Genomic DNA, 18,878 nt, shown 5'->3' with positions numbered 1-18,878 from the left:
GAACAAAACATTTTTTTATAAAGGGTGTGGAAAACTCGAAAAGAAAACCCCAAAAAGAACAATATCTACTAGTGGTGGAGTTGTGTTGTTACAACATCATCGGTAAGCTTCTAGAGAGAGAAACAAAACATCCGGTGTGAAAAACTCAAAAAGAAAAGTCCAAAGAGGACAATATCTACTAGTGGTGGGGTTGTGTTGTTACAACATCATCGGTAAGGTTCTTACAAACTCAACATGAGTGTAAAATCTAAAGGTTTCTTGTCTGGTGTCTGTGATTCACAATATCAGCTTGGTTTGGGTGAGCCTAAGACTGGAATACCTTCTTGATCCTTTATGAGTAGGACTTGTTAGACGAACACGACTCTCCATAATGGTATGATGTTGTCCACTTTGAACATAAGCTCTCATGACTTTGTTTTGGGCTTCCCTAAAAGACCTCGTACCAATAGAGAGAGTATTCTTTGTTTATAAACTTATGATCATTCCGACTCTCCAATAGGATCTACTAGGTGCAGCAAGCATCATGCATTAAAAGAAGGGTTTGGGTGAACTTAGGAGCAGCATGGTTCATGTGCTGTGATTTTGTTCATGTTTCTTTTTGTAATCTTAGCATATCTATTGTGGGAGCAAGTGAAGAAGTAGGCAACCCATCTGATAAAGAACAGAGAATAATACATGATTGGGTCACTTATACCTGCTCTTTTCCATTATAAATCTGCAACATTCTTCTGTTCATGAACTTTCAAGAATGAAAAGAAGCATAGAATTTGATTCTTGAAAGCTCCATCTCTTCACCATTTGTGGTTGATTTTGTTTCAAGCAAAGCATAAGAAAGTAGACACTTGATTCTCTTGCAAAGGGTATCAGTCCATTGCTAAAAGTATCATAATCCCAGTTTAGAGTAAAAAAATGTCATCAACGATGAGGGAAACGTCGAGATTAGCCGAGGCTTCGATCAACGGCATCGTTCGACGAATGGTTAATCTTCCCAGAAGTATATTAGGAGGATTTTCAAGAGTTATGGGTGGAGGTAGAAGAAGCCAGACACTGCCATCCAGTTATCAATATCAGATTCTAGAGCAGGACATACAAAACGTCCCGGAAGAATGGTCTTTCCTGACCAGTTTCGAGTATCAGTATGGCTCGATGCATCCTTTCTTTTACGCTTGTCGATTTGCAGAAGCCATGAAGATAGCAGAAGATGATCATAAGTTCTTGTTCTTGTATTTACATTCACCAGATCACCCATTTACTCCCTCTTTCTGTGAGGAGACACTGCGTTCAGAGCTAGTAGTGCAGTTTCTTGATGCTAACTTCACCTCTTGGGGAGCACTTGCCTACAGAGGAGATGGCCTACAAATGGCTACAACATTGGGAGCTACCAACTTCCCTTTCTGTGCTGTAATTGCTCCAACTCGAGGCGAAAGCATAACAGTCCTGCAACAGGTTGGTTAGGTTCGAGTTCCAAATTTTCTGTTTCAATCAAACGGTTAACGAGATCACGCTCGAGTTTGATCTTCTGCTTCATCTTTAACTAGCTTGAAGGGCCAGTTTCTCCAGCTGAACTGGTGGAGATTCTACAGAGGACAATGGAGGAGCAGGGATCAGCTTTTGGTTGCTCCAAACTAAAGCGAGACGAAAAGATAAGAGCCGACCGCAGGCTTCGAGAAGAACAAGACAGAGCATATCATGCAGCTCTTCAAGAAGACAAGGTATGATCTTCTGCAAAATCCCATCTAAATTCCAAAGATTAAACTATAAAAATACTACCTGGTTTCCTGATCTAGGAGAGGGAAAGACTTAAAAATCGATCTCGGGCGATACCGAAGAAAGCACACGACGAGAGGCTCAAGCAGAATTCTCCAAACAAGGATCCTGCAAGTAAAGCAAAGGATTCTCAGCCTAGCTCCCAGGTATATAACTGAGCTAAGGTTACTCCTATTAACATTGAACTAAGTCTAATTATCACTTGAATCATCTTTCAGATACTAATAAGGTTTCCAAACGGTGAAAGGAGGGAGAAAAGCTTTTCAAGCATGGACAAGGTGAAGTCGATTTACAGCTATATCGACTCGCTCGGCCTGCCAGGTACTGAAAACTACAGATTGATAGCAAGCTTCCCAAGAAGAGTATACGGTATGGATGAGATGAATATGACTCTGAAAGATGCTAGCCTCCACCCAAGAGCAAGCCTGTTCCTCGAGCGTCAGTGATGCCATTTACTTTCATGATCACCATAGCTTGGCAATGATAAGACCTGCACTTACTTTCCTACTTTGTTTGAGATAAACAAATCTGATATCTTATGCAGCATATACAACAAGCAAGCCTTATTGAACTGACTACAATCCATAACCACTATGTTGACACTGAGCGACCTCTACGTATCACTTCATTTCCTGCAATCTAATCACGTTTTTTGAACTATTTCTGAGAGTGAAGACGGCTTCTATAGACCAACAAGCATATTTCAACATGTTTTATCCTTGTTCACATGCTTAACAATAAACGTTCTAAAAAGAAGCTTAATCGTACTAGTCGAGAGAAAAGATGGTTTATTATACTAGACGATTGTTGAATGGTAAGTGGTTTAACGAAACCTGTGTAACTGGTTGATGGTGTTAGGGGCAGAAAGTTGCATAAAGACGCAGCTGGTCAATCTCCTTTTTCTTTAGCTAAGGGAAACATTATCACGAAGTTTTGATTCCCCATCACTTTTTTGTAGGAATGATTCCATGGTCTAAGTTTAAAACGGAGAAAAGTGAGGTGATTGATAATCATAGCTTCGTGACTGTCAATAGAGGGTACTCAAAACAAAGCTTCAAGTAGTGGAGGACCAGAACTCATGGTGGGTGAAAAGTTATCCCAAATCATCTCTACCAAACTCATGTTGTCACTTCAAATTTAAACGTCGCTAGCATAGACTAAGAACAATTGTTCTTCATTTTAATTAATATTTCTCATACAATATTGACTACTAAGTTGACTTGGACCTGGCACAATAGCGAACGTAGGTAACTGTTTTTGTTTTTAAACTTATCGAGTGGCCTGGTGTGCAGTTATAGCCTTTGGCAAGAGCGAGCATAACCTTCGGGTCATGGTTTTTCAAAGCACTTTTTGGTCTGTGCTATTGGATTTCTTTCTTACTATAATAGCCTAAACCCAACCCACGGCTAGAAAATGTTGTCCGATAGAGAGGAGTTTCTATACCGTTATAAAGAATGTTTCATTCTTCTCTCCAACCGATGTGGAATTTCACAATTCACCTCCCTTCGAGGTTCAGCATCTTCGCTGACACTCGTTCCCCTCTACAATCAACGTGGAATCTCAAAGTTACTCTACTTGATTGAGTACGTAATAGTGTGATGTGCCTGGAGATGTCTCCTACTCGGAATTTGTTTGCATGATTTTTTGTTCTTGGGGCTGTCTTTTATCATGTGCGCTTGTCCCCTGTCTCTGGTCTTGTTTTTGGCTCTTTTATATGCTTAGTTTGTTTTGTCACTCGATAACTCTTCTAATTCTTGTTTTGTTTTTACCATGTTTTTGCACCAGCCAAGGCTATGAGATTTGAAATATGTCTAGCGACTCCGTGAGAGAGAGAGAGAGAGAGAGAGAGATCTTGGGCTTACTTGAAATGGGCCATGCCATGGTCGATACAGCCCAAATGATGCTGTTGACTGGTTGCTCCGAATGAACTCCAGATGCCAATTTGGGAACGAGAAGAGGACGCAGAGCGAGCGACCGAGTCGAATGGAGAATCCGAAATTATCAATCTTTCTTGTCAACCTCTTCTGTATTCTCAGTCTTTGCATCGCCATCGAATCACCTCAATACGATGTTGTTCATACAGAATCAGACTTCGAAATCAGATTTTACAGAAAGTCCACTTGGATGTCCGCTCCCGTCCAAGACCTATCCTTCGAGAAAGCTACTAAATATGGTTTCCACAGGTAACCCATTTCCAATTTCCAGTTTCCACTATGTATTTCAATCCCATCAACCCCAAATTTACTATTCCTCGTCGATTACTTGTTCACTAGTGGCATCTGGGTAAACTTTACATCGATCATGTTGCGCAGACTGTTCCAGTACATACAAGGTGCCAATCTGAATTGGTCAAGGATTGCCATGACTGCTCCTGTCTTGACAAGCATTGTCCCAGGAACTGGCCCTCTTCACTCGTCCTCTTATCTTGTCCAACTCTATCTGCCGGTTAAGTTTCAAGCCTCACCACCTCTTCCCCTTCCTGAACTGAAACTGAAGCCCTGTGGTTGGGAAGCTCATTGCGTTGCAGTTCGAAAGTTCTCTGGATTTGCAAGGGATGAGAAGGTCATAAAGGAGGCAGAGCAACTCGCCACCAGCTTGAGTAGGTTCCCTTTGGTGAATGCCACCTCTGAAAGGGGTTATGCATATGCCATTGCCCAATACGACTCGCCCTTCCGGTTGATTGGACGAGTCAATGAAGTCTGGGTCGATGTCGATGCAGCCGATTTGGATGGATGTACATCCAGTGCCATTGCTGCATTCTAAGTTCAAAGTGGTGGGGAAACAGCAATCATGTTTCAATATGTGCATATGAAGTTTGATGTTTTTCATGCCTCTGTCTAAAAAAACATTCTTGATGTTTTTCAATACAGTTGATGTATTTGATACTACAATTTTATTGAATGAATCGAATGTAAATGACACTTACTAGACCATCTCTGAATCAGTTCGGCCTGTGTTTTGGAAGGGCATAAGATGGCAGAGATGCCCCAGCCGCTGCTGCCTTTCTGCCTAACATAGGTAGCTTGATTTGATTATAATAAACAACCAATAGAAGACACAGAAGAAACAGAAATACATATATAGGCTCAATTTTTCCCAAAGTTGAATTGTGATTCTCAATTGTTGTTGTTGTACTTGAACTTGACCATAAGTACTCTCCCTCTATCAACGCGGCTCCTAGAGTCCAGGAGACATCCGGAGGACCAAAAATCACTTCTTTATCGCCAAGACAGAGAGCATCCTCAATGAGTGATGCCATATAAGGTAACTGGAAACAATATTGCCACAAACTAGTTTGGTTTCCTGAAACACTCAGCGTCATATCAGCTTGAGAAGCAGAGCATAACTCCAGGCCTCTTTCCCATATGTTTGTCCAATTGGCTCTTGTAGACAGATTTACTGATTGATAGACTGCAAAGAATCCTGATAGAGCATGGAAACGTGTGGTGGAAATGTGCACAACTGTATTATTACCACCTGCGATTACACGAACGATACTGAAATGAGAATTTGAACCAAAATCTCGCAAATCGACTGGGTGGGGTGGAGGGGAGTCCCAACAAATCTCATGAAATGATAAAAATGCACTTCGAGAGTAAGTCCCAACAAATTGCTCTTGGAAGTCTAAATATCCTAGAGACTAACAGGTGGTCCTATATGGAGGAATATGTAAGATAATCCACGTAACAGATAAGTAATGTGAGTTATGCATTCAATTCACCATTTGATTTGTTAAGAAAAATTTGACAACAATCAGGCAATTAATGCTCTACTAATTCATGATAGATATTAAGAAATTCTGCATTTATCCCGAGTCCTGAGAACAATAAGGAAAACAGACGTATATTCTGCCAATGTGTAAAATCAGGAACGCCAACAGGTAAAACACGTGGTGGTACGTACCATTCAAAGATGACGGGCTAGCAAGACATTTTGTAGCGTTGATAGGCTCAGACCAAGCTAAAGTGCTGGAATTGATTGCAGCAGCCCTAGCTATTCGTTTGCACTGCTCCCAATTTGGTTTCCCAACCAAATAAAAAGGATATCCAAGATTGGGGATTTGATGACTCAATTTCCCCTGGCCCGTATTGTTATGGCTTAAACAATTGTAGCATGTATATTTTTGCATAAAACTTGAACTAAGGCAAGGATGTCTGAGCTCCACTGTAGTCATGTTACTTTCTCCAAGTTGCTGTGTTTGATTGAGCAAAAGAAGAGTCCTATCAAATGCCTCATTCAAACCAAAAGCTTCCCATGAGAAAGCCAAAACCTGATGCTCAATGGATCCAACTTTTGATCTCATTAAGTGCATTTCTTCCCTTTCTTCCCGTTTACGGTCTGATTCCATCACAACCTGCAACGAGGAACCACCCAAATCAAGAATTCCCAACGTGCCTGACCTTGAACTGTTTCTAAAGCTCCCCATTTTGTAATTTAAAGCAACCCAACCATAATAAGCTTCTTCTATACCACTCAGCACTCTTATCCAACTTTTTTGATACATGAAAGAATGCTCCTTAACAACAGCCTCGATGTCTTCCAAAATCCGCTCGGCATCCTCATTTGCCAATCTCCTCAGTCCAGCAGTAGATAAAACAAAAATAGGAGTAATTGCATGCCTTTCAACCGGTATCTCCTGTTCTGCCCACTCAATCAATGGTTTCAAAGAAGCCCTTACAGCTGAAATATTGCCAACAAATTTATCCAACCCCGGCTGGGTTTGCATACAGTGATAGCTACAAGATTTCTTTCGAAGCGGACTTTTAGTTGAATTGTTAGGAAAAGAACGCAATAAAACAGGCAATTCACTACCATCCTTCATCCCCAACGTCCATTCATATACATCTATTCGTGTGCCCGTGCTTCCACAGTCCACGACCACAGTATAATAAAGCTCTTTCGGTGCATTAGAAACTAGAGATTTCAATGCCAGAATTGCACCACGTGAAATCACAATTGTAACAACGACAATAACAGTTACGTTTAATATCCATTTATGCTTAGAGAATCTCGTTGGTGACGGCTTAAGTTTCGAAGGCGACTTGGGGTTCATGGTTAAACATCAAGATGTAAGCACGCTATGATCTACAGTTTCTAGGTACAATCTTTCCTTTAAACTTTTTCTATGAAAATTCCCTTTTGGAAGAAAAATATCAACAAACTTAATAGTAGCGAAATCATGACGATCAGATGACTGAATTATTAGATCCAAGGATGTCATGGAAGAGGAACAGCCGCTAGATTCTATTTACGTCAAATCCCTGAATCTTAATTCATAAAAAAACGGAACCTCATGAGGCAAATGAAATCTGATGGATCAAAGATCAAGCATGTCCATTAAACTTAAATATAGAAAAATCGCTTCAGCATCTACTTGGATTCTCAAAGCAAAGCACATCGATTGCCGGTAAATCTTGATCAAACTACTAACGGCGAGACACTACATTCTCAGAAAATCTCACACTTCTAAAGAAATCGCTTGATTTGGAAATATATGAAACTTTAGAGAGATGAACTTACTGAGACAATAATTTGGAATCCCAACAATCCTCTATTCCGCCACTGCGTCTCTCCCTCTCTCGCGCCAAAGCGAGTGATTGCAGAGAGAGTGGCTTGGATCCTCGAACGAACTACCCGCGTAGCCGCGCCCCTGTCGATATATAATTCTTCAATATTTTCCCTGAAAACGACTGTATATTTTTCTCTTCTTTTTTTTTTTTTTTTTTTTTTTTTTTTTTTTTTTTTTTTTNATATTTTAGTTTAATATGAAAATTCGATATTCTCACAAAAGAATACCTACATATAAATAAATTAAATAGAATTTATCATACATTGTTACAAAATTAATAATTATGTAATAAATACGTTAATTTAAATATAACTCGCCTAGACTTTGGAGTCGGGTCGGTCAACCCAATTTCCTAAACGGGTCACTCATGTCCTATTCGGAATAGCCATTAACGCTACCTTACCCTCTGTTTTTTTTTTTTCTTTTTTTGTGGCGTCCTCACCGTCCACCATCGGAGGTCCCTTAAAGACCTTCAGTTCGCCATTTCGGGTTCCTTCTTCCCCAACTCTCCATCTGTTATTCTCTTCCTATGTGTTTTCTGTTTCCAGAACTTTGATTGTCGACGGGAAGGCTGTTGATTTCGTTTTGATCCCCCCTCCCTGTCTCTGCTGCTGGACTAGAAGGGGTCATGAATTCCTATTCAAAGGTTAGTTTGGGATTTGAATTACTTGCTGTTGTACGTGTTGGGTTTTGGTCAATCGAACTGCCGAATTCTTTGCCACTTTCGTTTCGAGGATTAGTTGTTGTTATCGGAGTTAATTGACGATGAAGCTAAAATTTTAGTGTGTTCAAGTCCAATGTGTACAGGACTCTCCTCAATAATATGATATTGTCCACTTTAAGTCTAACCTCTCATTTGGTATGCTTTGGACTTTCCCGAAAGGCCTCGTAACAATGGAGAGAATATTCCTTGATTATAAACCCATGATCATTCCTCGACTTTTGTCCAACAATCCTGTCCGGTTTTATGTATGCTGGAAATTAGGGAGTTGTTTAATTGACATGCGAGGGGGGTGGAGAAACAATGGAGATAAGGTTGGTTACTTCTTATATTTATTTATCCTTCGGATACTGGAAGCCCGAGCTTCTGCCTTTAAATGTATCAGTTCATCCGACTCGAAAGTTCGCCTTTGCGGTTCTGATTTGTTTTCTGATAGTTTACGAAGGTGGCTTTATGCACTATTCAAGTGTAACCAGCCAAGCCCACTGCTAATAGATATTGTCTACTTTGGCCCGTTATGTATCGCCGTCAGCCTCACGGTTTTGAAACGCGTCTACTAGGGAAAGGTTTCCACACCCTTATAAGGAATGCTTGGAATCTCACAATCCACCTCCTTGGGGCCCAGCATCCTTGCTCGCACACCCTTCGGAACCTAGCTTTGATACCATTTATAACAGTCCAAGTCCACTGCTAGTAGATATTGTCCGCTTTGGTTCATTACGTATCGTTCTCAGCCTCACGGTTATAAAATGCGTCTACTAGGGAGAGGTTTCCACCCCTTATAAGGAATGTTTCGTTCCCCTCTCCAGCGGGCATCTCTAGCCATGGTAGTCATGATGATTCAGCTCCCCCAAATGTGTAGTTTGGAGATTGTGATTCCTTTTTCAATACGAGCTGATTTTCTGTGTCAAATTACCTTCTTTATATCAATACTTGGGATAGGTCTGTTTCGAATTTATGTTTCATACGATTTTGTCTAGTTTCTAAGTTTGTAATCAAGAATAGAGATAGTTCGTCCATGTTGTCGTTCCATGTTGTAGCGAATTTGTCGACTGCTGTATTTCAGTACTTCTGTAATAAAATATGGATAAGGTATGTTTTCTCTTTGTTTGAATCAGGTGCATTGATTATATGATCTGATCGTTAAGGTCCAGAAGATGGCCTTAATTACCCATCATCCTCAGGTATTAAAGAAAAGTTTATGAATGAGGTTTCTAGAGAATCATGAAGAAATTTTCAAAGTTCTTCGACATCAGTTGGCTAACAACTACTATTTACCCTTATTCATCTTGTTATTGTATTCCATATGCACCTGATATTACACCCACATTTTACTTTTGCTTGGTCGTTTGCAATCCTAACTGGGTACAACCTTGCACGTGTTGTAGGGTTCTTATGCAGAATTTTCATCAAGATTGTTGTCCTGGAATGGCTCGTTGAATTTAGAACAGTGTGTAACATTTGTTCGCATTGTTGGGAGAGCTGAACACCGAACACCATTGAGGAGCTATATTTGTTTAAGGTAAGGGCTTTGAAAATCTCTCCACCTTTTTCTTTTCTTGGTCATCTTTCTTTCTCTTGAGTCCAGGCCTTGTGGCTAGTTCAAGTGGCCCCAGCTTAGTGAGGGTAGTGTTATAAAAAACTTTTGCGATTGAAGTGGACATACCAAGTTATCAACTTTTTCTGTCATTGTTTGTTGGTTGGTTACTTCTCATCTTGCTTGTTGTCAGTATACTTTGGGATATGTTTATGCTTGCCCCTGAAGTCTCACTTATGTGTATGCTGTATCCTTGTGTCATATGAAAAACGGTGTGCGTATCCTTGTCTCGCAAACTCATGGAACTTATTTTCAGTGTAGGGACTCCTCGATTATGTGGACCAAGGCCTAATCTATTGAGAGTTTCGTCTTTCAAAAGCAGTGCTCGTATAGATGATGCGACCGGTGGGGTAGCCAATGGATCTAAGATTCCCAACTACTCTGTAAAGCTTAAAGATGGTGATTATCGCGCAGAAACTCGTAAGGCAAACAATGTTCCACTTTGCTATGCCTCTGGGGCAAATGAGGATATTGCTCCATCCCCTGCTTTTCAAAACTTGTTCAAGAAATGGTTGGAATTGTTGCGCAGACAACCTGTAAGTCAAGATGTGGATGGGATTCTGGAGGATCTGCCCTCGGCAGAGATGTCGGGCACTCAGCAAGAGTCCAAGAAAAAGGGAAGCCACGAGATTCTTCAAGGGGTTTGGTTCCACTTTCTGAGACTTAATGCATCAGTGAAGATACCTCTGCTAATATTGTAAGTAGCTATTTACTTGTTTTATGCATACAAAGAAACTCTACCCTTCCACATCTAGCACTGTCACGTATGATCCGTATTTATACGTCGCATATTGCATAGGCTAAGAACCAATCGTTTTATTCTAAATGCCCCTCTTTTTTCAGTGTTCCTATGTACCTGGTGGTCAATGTGTTTTATGGGGCTGAAGTTTCAAGAGAATTGACCCCTCTTTGGGTTTTGGGGCCCTTAGTGACTGCCCTCTACATTAGGATGTTTCACTGGTTGTGTGCACTCTACATCTTCAGCTTTAAGCAGACGGCTAAATTAATTAGGAACTCCCCCACTTACTACCAGACTGCTCATCACCATATCATACAAGGGAAACTTAAAGAAGAGTTCATAGCTTGTTTCTTGCAATCTATAATCATCATTAAGAATCTAGACTACAAAGAAGGATTACCAAGAAAGCTCATAGAGTTAAGAGAGTGGGTTGTTGAGAAGTACCTTGACTGTTTGGAATTAGCTTGGCCATACTACTGCAAAACAACCAGGTTTTTGAAGAGAGCTAATCTGATTTAGACTACGATTTGTATTTTGAGGCAAATCTTTACCAAGAGCAAAGGCTGGTTCGGTTTCTTTTTCACATTATCTAAGAGGCATGATTCGTCATTAAAGCATGGCTGGCCAACCACTTCTACTGTGGTTTCTTGGTGTTTAATGAGCTAATGAAGGATCAGAATGACTTCAGTTGTCTGATTTTTGTGATTGTTGTTTAATTGGAAGAGGCCCCACATTAATTTGCATTGGTCCTGTTATGGTGATGTATGTGTAAGCATTGTCAACTTGAATGTTACCCATCAGTCTTTCGACATTATATTGTTTCATCTTCATTTTGATGAACTGAAGCTAACAAATGCTTATATTAACTTTTGAATAGCTATTGATTGACGACACTCCCATCAGTTAAAGAAATGTAATGAAGCGAACGATATTTGGCTTTTGAATCCGAGGAAAGTCGAATCAGTATACGCATTATCATTTACTCGTACAAATTGAAATGATCAATGTGCAATCTCAATACAAATGGGTACTTGGAACGGTAGGGAAGGTATGAACATATCTTAGAGGACTCGAGATCTTGAAGGTTGGAAGTTGTAACTGACTAATGTGTTCATGCGCAGCAGTTGAGGATGAGTTTGATCCTTAAGAAAAGCAAAAGGTAGGTAGCATATGGGCAACAAATGATCCAAGTTCATCTCCTCTTCCAATTGGCTTCATATTGAAATTCAATCTGGAGTCGTCCATGTGCACTAAAGCAAAGTTAAACAAGACAGAATAAGAACATGGAGGCCTGATGAAAGAAAGTGTTGATGAGGCAAAACAAATTCATCTCAATCTCATTGGACACCACCTTCTTGCCTCATTGATGCCTTCATGTAGGCTAAACAAGAACGGGAAGCCATTGATAACAAGCCCACAATGGAAAATCCACTGCAAAACCAAGGCAGTGAAAGAAAGAATATGAATGGTGAATGGTCTGACGTCCTTTATGATAGCAAGCCCACTTTCTCGCATTAATGGCGACATTAATGCTTCTGATTCTTCATCCAACCCCTCCTTTTTTGGTTCAGCAACTAACCCCATAATCAAATTCCTCATAATCTTGGATTATTCCTTGTTCTTTGCAGTGTCAGCATATATTTGTCAAGAGAAGTTTAGGTTTTTCCTACATACCCTCCAAAATTTCACATACCCACATCTTGTCTTCTTCCCTGATGTCGAAATTCTTATCTCTTTCGTCACCTTCTTTTGGCCTAATGTCAATATTCCCCCATTTCTCTACCAGCATTGACACATGAGGCTGTGCTTCCATTTTCGAAGTCTTTATCCAAACTGAGACACTGAGATAGATAATGAATCAGAGGCTGTGCTTCGAGAGAGAAAGAGGAGATAATGAAACAGAGGTTGTCCTTTGGTTTTCAAGGCAGCCCATTGCCAATTGGTCACCCATATTGCAAGCTTACTCATCAAGGACACAAGGGTTTTCATGTACCTGAAAATGGGCCCAAAACAATACAGAACAGACCCGACTTGACAATTTTCTCTCTGCTTATTGAATGCTTGCTTTCCTATTTTGCCGTTAATGGCGATGTCATGTCGCTGCTCGTTCCAATATGGGTCAGACACCCCAAATTTCCCGTTTGTTTCAAACAGGGTCTGAGAATAAATGAAAGAAAACTCAGGAAGTCTCAAATTCAAACACTTCCATGTTAGTTTAGAACTTGACTGACCTCATCTGTCGAGGTATTTCATGAACTTTCCTATGAAAATAGTTTAGAACTTCGAAATAATACATTGAAATTTTAAAAGACACTTTTTTTAATGTTTGAGCTGGTTAACAGTCTTTTTATTGTTTCGAATCACTTCCGTGAAGATATTTGATCGACTAAACGACCATTTGGGCTAAAAAACGATGGTGCTTCTTTCACTATCTTGGTTTCTGTCCATTTTTCATTTAAAAAAACTATCCCTCTCTCTCTTTCTCTCTCTAAATCAGCCAGTGAAAATGCTTATCTTGTAGGCTGCATGTCATTCTCCTCTAGTCTTGTTCATGTCTCTTTACTTGAGCCTTCATTTTCCACTAAATTAGCCTCTTCAATACCATTTATTGTTTCCTTGTAAGCTCTTCCCATGCCCTTGCCTAAACTCCATTGCCACTCTTTCTTCCACAGCATAACCTACTCTGAAAGCTCATCCTTTTTAGTCATAACTCCAAAATGTCCTCCTAACGCCAATTGATTCCTGGCCTCACGTCTCAGACTGCACACTTGGTACTTTTCTGAAATGGGTCTGCTTAAAGTTGCACTTTTGGTTTGTCTTTGTTGGGTTTTTTCTCTTTTATGTTTAGGAGCTCGCTGCCATGGTTCTGAGATCACTGTGAAGTTCTTGGAGGTCCCTAATGCTTTCTCACGCTTAAACTCAGCCACATTTGTGTTTGAAATTTTAGTGAACGGCCACCGCGATAATTGCAAGCACTGCAACATCAGTTGCTCGGTAACTTCAACTCTATCAGTTCTCTAAGCTCGCTTGTTCTTTTCTTCTTCTGCAATATAATCCTTCAGTTTAGTTGGCTGATTTGGTAAGATCATGGATGTTGAAGCCTTTTTGTCTGTTGATGTCTTTATTTTGATGGACCTCTTGAATGGTATCATGGAAGACTCTAGTTTCTTGAGAATAAGAGGGAAATTTCAGAATTTGACTCCCATTTACTGAGAATTAGCTACTAGATTGTTTGAACTTTAAAACAGAACATTCTGATCTATATTTGTTAGAATTGGCAAATGTGGTTCCTCGTGTTTATCTTCGTGTTCCAGTGTTCTTCTTTCATTGATAATATACTCAAGGGCTTCTCTACTTCTCTCCTGCAGCTGGATAACAGCCACTCTTTAAACTGTAATGACAGAAAGATTTTCTACTCTGATTTGGTGGATGGAGAGCATAGATTCAAGGTCTGCACTAATTTTTCCAAGGGAGTTGGCTGTTCTAGCCACAACTGGACTGTTGGTAAGAATCTAAGAATCTCCATTGTTGTTCTCAGTCAACAGATCATCAGCTACTTAACTTCACTGAAGTTTACAGAACGAAGCATTCTTTATAAGGGTGTGGAAATCTCTCCCTAGCAATCGCATTTTAAAAACCTTGAGGGAAAGCCTGAAAGGAAAAGTCCAAAGAGGACAATATCTGCTAGCGGTAGGCTTGGGCTGTTACACTATGCATCACTTTTTGTTTGCCCTTGTCATCGTATAAATTTTCCCTACCAGGTTTCGAAACAACATGCATCATTTCAAGGCTTGAAAAGATGATAAATAAAGTGGAAATTTTGTCTATTTTGAACTCTCAGTCTCACATGACAATCACAAACTGAAAGACAAGTCTTAGTATTCTCCCTTGGAGTTTGCTAATATCTTTACTATACATTGTTTTGCAGATACAGTTCCGCCCACAGCATCTATTATGGCCTCAACAGCATTCACAAACGCTCTAAATGTTTCTGTAAATATATCTTTCTCAGAACCTTGTAATGGTGGAGGTTTCGGATGTTCATCTGTCGAGGCCTGCAACGTGAGTAGGTGGCTGTTTGTTTTCGTACGGTTTAACGATACTGCCGAGAAGTTTCTTGTTCTTGATCTTTCTCTTTTCACTGCAGCTACTGGTATATGGTGAAGGGAATGTTATACCATCATCTTTCAAAGTTCTTCAGCCCAACCTCAAATATTCACTTTCTGTGGCCTTGGCATCTACCATTCAATATGGAAGAATTATATTAGTAATGGATAAGAACTTCTGTACTGATAGTGCAGGAAACATATTCACAAGAACAGAAAATTCCATTTCTTATGTACACTTTGGTAAGCTTACTGTCATATCATTACTTCCCATTTTGTTATTTCTCTTGCAATCGTAACACAAACTTCTGAACTTCCAGATAGAAGAAAACTAGTTCCTAACCTGAAAACTCGTGTTCCCGAAAGGCTAATCCAGCTCAACGACGACATCAGACTGGTACAAGCAACAAATAAATATGATAACTTAAAGCTCTATTTGTACTTTTCAGAGTCAGTTCTTAATTCATCTCTGGAAGTTTTGAATTCTCTTGAAGTAAGCAAAGGCAGGTTGCTTCCAATTCATGGAAGGAGTCTCGGAAATCGCAGATTCAGCTTTTCGGTTAGCGTTTTTTTCCCTTCAGTTTCTGATATTCATTTGTATATGTTTCACTTGATATGAAGTTCCTTATTTCAGGTCACAAATGTTTCGGGAATTGCCATAATCACAGTAAGCCTCAAGCCTAACTCTATAATAAGCAGACAAGGAAATCCTGTTTCACCACTTCCACCAGTTACTTTCCTTTATGGTAAACATTTCTCCTTGTAAACTTATGAATTTCACAAGTCTGAGAATTTCAGAATTCAATACAAACTGTGAATTTCAGATTCTCTTAGGCCCACCGTGATGCTTAGTACAACTACTTATACGAGGACAAAAGACGAAAGATTTTCGGTCTCTGTGAGTTTCGTTAAGCCTGTATTTGATTTCAACTCATCCTGTGTATCGATTCGTGGAGGTCGTTTGCTAAGGCAAGTTTATGTTTAATTGTAGGTTAAGTTCTTCATGAAACCAGATTGTGTTTGGTCGTCTTTTTCCTTATAAACTCTTTCTACGGTCCAGCTTTCGTGAGATGGGCAGGAATACGTACTCCCTTGAAGTACAAGCTGAGCATAAAGTCGTATCTGTCAGTGTCCCTGAAAATGTAACAGTCGACGTTGCAGGAAATCGTAATCTAGCATCGAATGTTCTGCAAGTGTGGCACTGTAAGCATTCAAATACTCAAGTCTCTTTTGCTTTCATTCATTTATTCATTTCAATTGTTATATAAGATATGTTGTGAACAAAATATGCAGATTCTATACCGAAAATATCTACCGTCGTTTCGATCTTTACAATCGCTACATTCACGGCAACATCCCTTGCAGCAGGACTACTGACTGTATCAACAGCTAGCCTTCAATCAGAAGGAGTATTCATGAGATCATCTTCTTTTCTGACATATAATCCTACAAGGAACATTTTCGTAAGCAGTCTCTCACTATTGAGCATGTTTAAATACAATTGTTTTGGATTCAGATCGAGAAGAATCAAAGTACGACTTTTTCGGTTACAAGCACCAAAATGTTCTTAAAAGTCTCACTTCACCATCTTGGATAGATGTTCAATCCGAACATCGACCACTTCGAAGTGGCATCTTCTTACTAACATAAACATCTATCCAAGATAGATTGCTTGAGTATACAGCATATTAAGCTGCTTCTCTTCTATGCAGAGAATTGCTTGCCACATTCAAATTTTCGCGCTATCTATATGGCTGCCGGTTACATTGCCTGTTGAGTACTATGAATTTGCTAAGGGTTTGCAATGGAGTATTCCTTACCTTAGGCTTCCCTGGGAAAATGAACATGATCGTCCTGATATAAGTGGCTACAGCCCCTTTACTGGATCAAATCCTTATCTTTCCAAAACTCTTCATTCAGAAGCTCTTCAAAACAAGGTTCCAGGCGATAACTTTACTATGGTTGATCAGTTATATGGATTGCCCCTTACTCCAATGGAATACAGATCATTTTTTGAGGTAAGAAGGAATTACTTGTCTTCTTTTGCATGAAAGATGAACTTTTTTTATAAACAGATTATTTTTTGTTTACAGAGCCAAAATATCAAACCCCAAGCTGATAATATTTTTGGAGCAGGAAGTTACAGTCGGTAGGTATCTCTGGTTCTCTTCTTGGTATCAATGGAAATATACACAAAACATTAGGACCTAAAAGTTCAACAATTTACTGTTGCTTTGGGGTGATGGAAATTAGATATTGTAACGGCCTAAGCCCACCGCTAGTAGATATTGTCCGCTTTGGCCCCTTATGTATCGCCGTTAGTCTCATGGTTTTAAAATGTATCTACTAGGGAAAGCTTTCCACACCCTTATAAAGAATGTTTTGTTCCCTTCTCCAACTAACGTGGGATCTCACAATCCACCCCCTTTTAGGGCTCAACGTCTTCACTGGCACACCACTCGGTGCCTAGCTCTGATACCATTTGTAATAGCACAAGCCCACCGCTAGTTGATATTGTCCGTTAGGGATATGGGGTTCTATCTTTAAACTCATTTTGTAAATGAACGTGTTGGTTTTATCCTAGCAGGTGGAATGATTTATACAGAAGCATGTTCTGGTTTGGAGTTTTTGCTGGCAGTTTGATATTTCTCCATGCGCTTTTCCTTCTTATCATGAAATGTCGAAAGAAAATATACAACACACAGGGAAGCTATGGAGCACTTACCTTCCCTAGATTTGAGATATTCCTTGCATTTGTAGCACTACCTTCCATGTCCATGGCCTCAGGCGCGCTATTCCGAGGTAGCTTCTGCACATTTCTCTTCTTTAACCGTCTTATTTCCTCTATGTACCTAAGGACAGAGTGCATTTCTAAAAGATTTTAACTTGTTTTGATATCTATTTTGGTTGTGCAAGGTGGAGCTCTGGCAGGAGTAATAGTTGGAGTTTTGCTGCTCGGCGTTCTGTCGCTTCTTTTGCTAGCCTTACTGTTGTTTCTGTCGATCGGAATCACGTTCGGGAAGCTACTTCAGTACAAAGAAGTTCATCAAGAAGGCCAGAAATTTCATTGGTATCAAGAACTTGTTCGTGTAACTCTAGGTCCTGGCAAGAGAAGTCAATGGACTTGGAAAAACCAGCCAAACTCTGTTTTCCTGATCATTTTTGGGCCAATGTTTGAAGATCTTAGAGGTCCCCCAAAGTATATGCTTTCTCAGATTTCTGTGGCGAATCCCAACAAACGTGGCGATCGGATTATTGACTCCGACGATGAAACAGAAGATGCCGAAGCACCATTCATCCAAAAGCTGTTTGGCATCCTTCGGATATACTATACGCTCCTCGAATCTATCAGACGAGTCACTCTTGGAATCATGGCTGGTGCCTACAAGGAAACACTGTCTTCCAGAACTCCAACGGTTGCCTTACTATGTATCTCATCATTTCAGCTGTTTTTCCTTGTTCTCAAGAAGCCATTTATCAAGAAAAAGGTTCAGTTGGTCGAAATCATTTCGAACACATGTGAAGTCAGTCTTTTTGCTATTTGTGCAGTTCTCATAGATAACGACTTTTCAATCAGTGCTCGGACGAAACTCGGAATAACCATGCTGGTGCTGTTCCTTATAGGCTACTGTCCTCAACTGATCAATGAATGGTATGCTTTGTACAAACAGGCAAAGCAGCTTGACCATGCTGGGAAATCTTTCTTTTCAGGACTCAAAGTGGCTTTTATTGGATTCCTCCTCCTGTTTCTCCCACAGGGATTCACTAGAAACTTGGAAAGTATATTCTCAGTGAACCTTAATGGAGACTCCGAAACCGTGGATAACTCATCCGATAGGAACTTGTCTGTCAGTCGAAGCTCGAGTAATGAGAAACCATGGTTGAAACAACTTCGGAAGTTGGCAAAGGCAAGCTTCACTAAAGAGCAAGGTGGAACTTCAAATGATCCTTCAGGAAGCGGTACACGGTGGAGCGGACTATGGGGGCGGAGAAGTAGGAGCAGAAGTAGTAGAAGCTCCTCCATAAGTTCATCTGATTTCCGGTCTAAATCCAGAGGCTTGTACAAGGAATTTGAAACCATTTTTTCATCCAAGTGAAACTAAAACACAAATGTATTAGTATGATCTTCTGAAGTTCATTCATTGGTAGTTTATCATCCCATAGTTGGATCATTTTGGGTGTAGAATACAGACGATTGGGTTCTAAGCTGTGATTGGTTCCATAGTTGGATCAAATGTATAAGAGCTTCAGACTTATTCTCATGCATTATACTTGAAACAAATCCAAGATTTCCCCAAAAGATTAGCAACTTACTCTAGAAAGAAACAAAGTGTGGGCTGAAAAACCCCATAGTTGCCTGGAGTCTCATCCACTCTCAT

At 40.1% G+C, this 18,878-nt stretch overlaps 5 protein-coding genes across 10 annotated transcripts; 4 read left to right on the top strand and 1 right to left on the bottom strand.

Annotated features, from left to right (window-relative positions):
• The first annotated feature begins 522 nt into the window (after positions 1-522).
• On the top strand, positions 523-2,342 carry LOC111782772 (plant UBX domain-containing protein 10-like). The gene is made up of 4 exons (XM_023663576.1): positions 523-1,446; positions 1,539-1,712; positions 1,788-1,913; positions 1,986-2,342. The coding sequence occupies exons 1-4, from the start codon at positions 910-912 to the stop codon at positions 2,211-2,213; spliced, it is 1,065 nt and encodes a 354-aa protein (XP_023519344.1). The 5' UTR covers positions 523-909; the 3' UTR covers positions 2,214-2,342.
• A 180-nt stretch (positions 2,343-2,522) lies between these two features.
• Positions 2,523-4,698, top strand: LOC111782776 (heme-binding protein 2-like). 2 transcript variants are annotated; one of them, XM_023663581.1, is made up of 3 exons: positions 2,523-2,848; positions 3,553-3,950; positions 4,080-4,698. In XM_023663581.1, the coding sequence occupies exons 2-3, from the start codon at positions 3,691-3,693 to the stop codon at positions 4,528-4,530; spliced, it is 711 nt and encodes a 236-aa protein (XP_023519349.1). In that variant the 5' UTR covers positions 2,523-2,848; positions 3,553-3,690; the 3' UTR covers positions 4,531-4,698. The 2 variants fall into 2 exon arrangements, with proteins under 2 accessions (XP_023519349.1, XP_023519348.1); XM_023663580.1 differs by having other exon boundaries at positions 4,041-4,698.
• On the bottom strand, positions 4,571-7,443 carry LOC111782767 (probable apyrase 7). Its single transcript, XM_023663572.1, has 2 exons — positions 5,671-7,443; positions 4,571-5,244 (listed from the first exon to the last, which is right to left on the bottom strand). Exons 1-2 carry the CDS (start codon positions 6,818-6,820, stop codon positions 4,709-4,711), a joined length of 1,686 nt encoding a protein of 561 aa, XP_023519340.1. The 5' UTR covers positions 6,821-7,443; the 3' UTR covers positions 4,571-4,708.
• Positions 7,444-7,755: 312 nt separating this feature from the next.
• On the top strand, positions 7,756-11,306 carry LOC111782773. Of its 2 annotated transcripts, XM_023663578.1 has the most exons (6): positions 7,756-7,982; positions 9,176-9,241; positions 9,446-9,579; positions 9,911-10,045; positions 10,076-10,351; positions 10,498-11,306. In XM_023663578.1, the coding sequence occupies exons 2-6, from the start codon at positions 9,215-9,217 to the stop codon at positions 10,910-10,912; spliced, it is 987 nt and encodes a 328-aa protein (XP_023519346.1). In that variant the 5' UTR covers positions 7,756-7,982; positions 9,176-9,214; the 3' UTR covers positions 10,913-11,306. The 2 variants fall into 2 exon arrangements, with proteins under 2 accessions (XP_023519346.1, XP_023519345.1); XM_023663577.1 differs by having other exon boundaries at positions 9,911-10,351.
• Positions 11,307-12,656: 1,350 nt separating this feature from the next.
• On the top strand, positions 12,657-18,765 carry LOC111782764. 4 transcript variants are annotated; one of them, XM_023663568.1, is made up of 13 exons: positions 12,657-13,387; positions 13,762-13,897; positions 14,322-14,455; positions 14,541-14,742; positions 14,820-15,058; positions 15,134-15,245; positions 15,324-15,468; positions 15,560-15,702; positions 15,793-15,962; positions 16,212-16,517; positions 16,593-16,648; positions 17,087-17,301; positions 17,416-18,765. In XM_023663568.1, the coding sequence occupies exons 1-13, from the start codon at positions 13,178-13,180 to the stop codon at positions 18,594-18,596; spliced, it is 3,249 nt and encodes a 1,082-aa protein (XP_023519336.1). In that variant the 5' UTR covers positions 12,657-13,177; the 3' UTR covers positions 18,597-18,765. The 4 variants fall into 4 exon arrangements, with proteins under 4 accessions (XP_023519336.1, XP_023519335.1, XP_023519337.1 ...); XM_023663567.1 differs by having other exon boundaries at positions 17,084-17,301; XM_023663569.1 differs by lacking the exons at positions 12,657-13,387; positions 13,762-13,897 and having other exon boundaries at positions 14,371-14,459; positions 17,084-17,301.
• The last annotated feature ends 113 nt before the right edge of the window (positions 18,766-18,878 follow it).

The sequence above is a fragment of the Cucurbita pepo genome, chromosome LG20 (assembly GCF_002806865.2).
Source record: "Cucurbita pepo subsp. pepo cultivar mu-cu-16 chromosome LG20, ASM280686v2, whole genome shotgun sequence".
NCBI lineage: Eukaryota > Viridiplantae > Streptophyta > Magnoliopsida > Cucurbitales > Cucurbitaceae > Cucurbita > Cucurbita pepo.
Note: the sequence above shows the minus strand (reverse complement) of the source record. Positions and strands in the feature narration are given on the sequence as shown.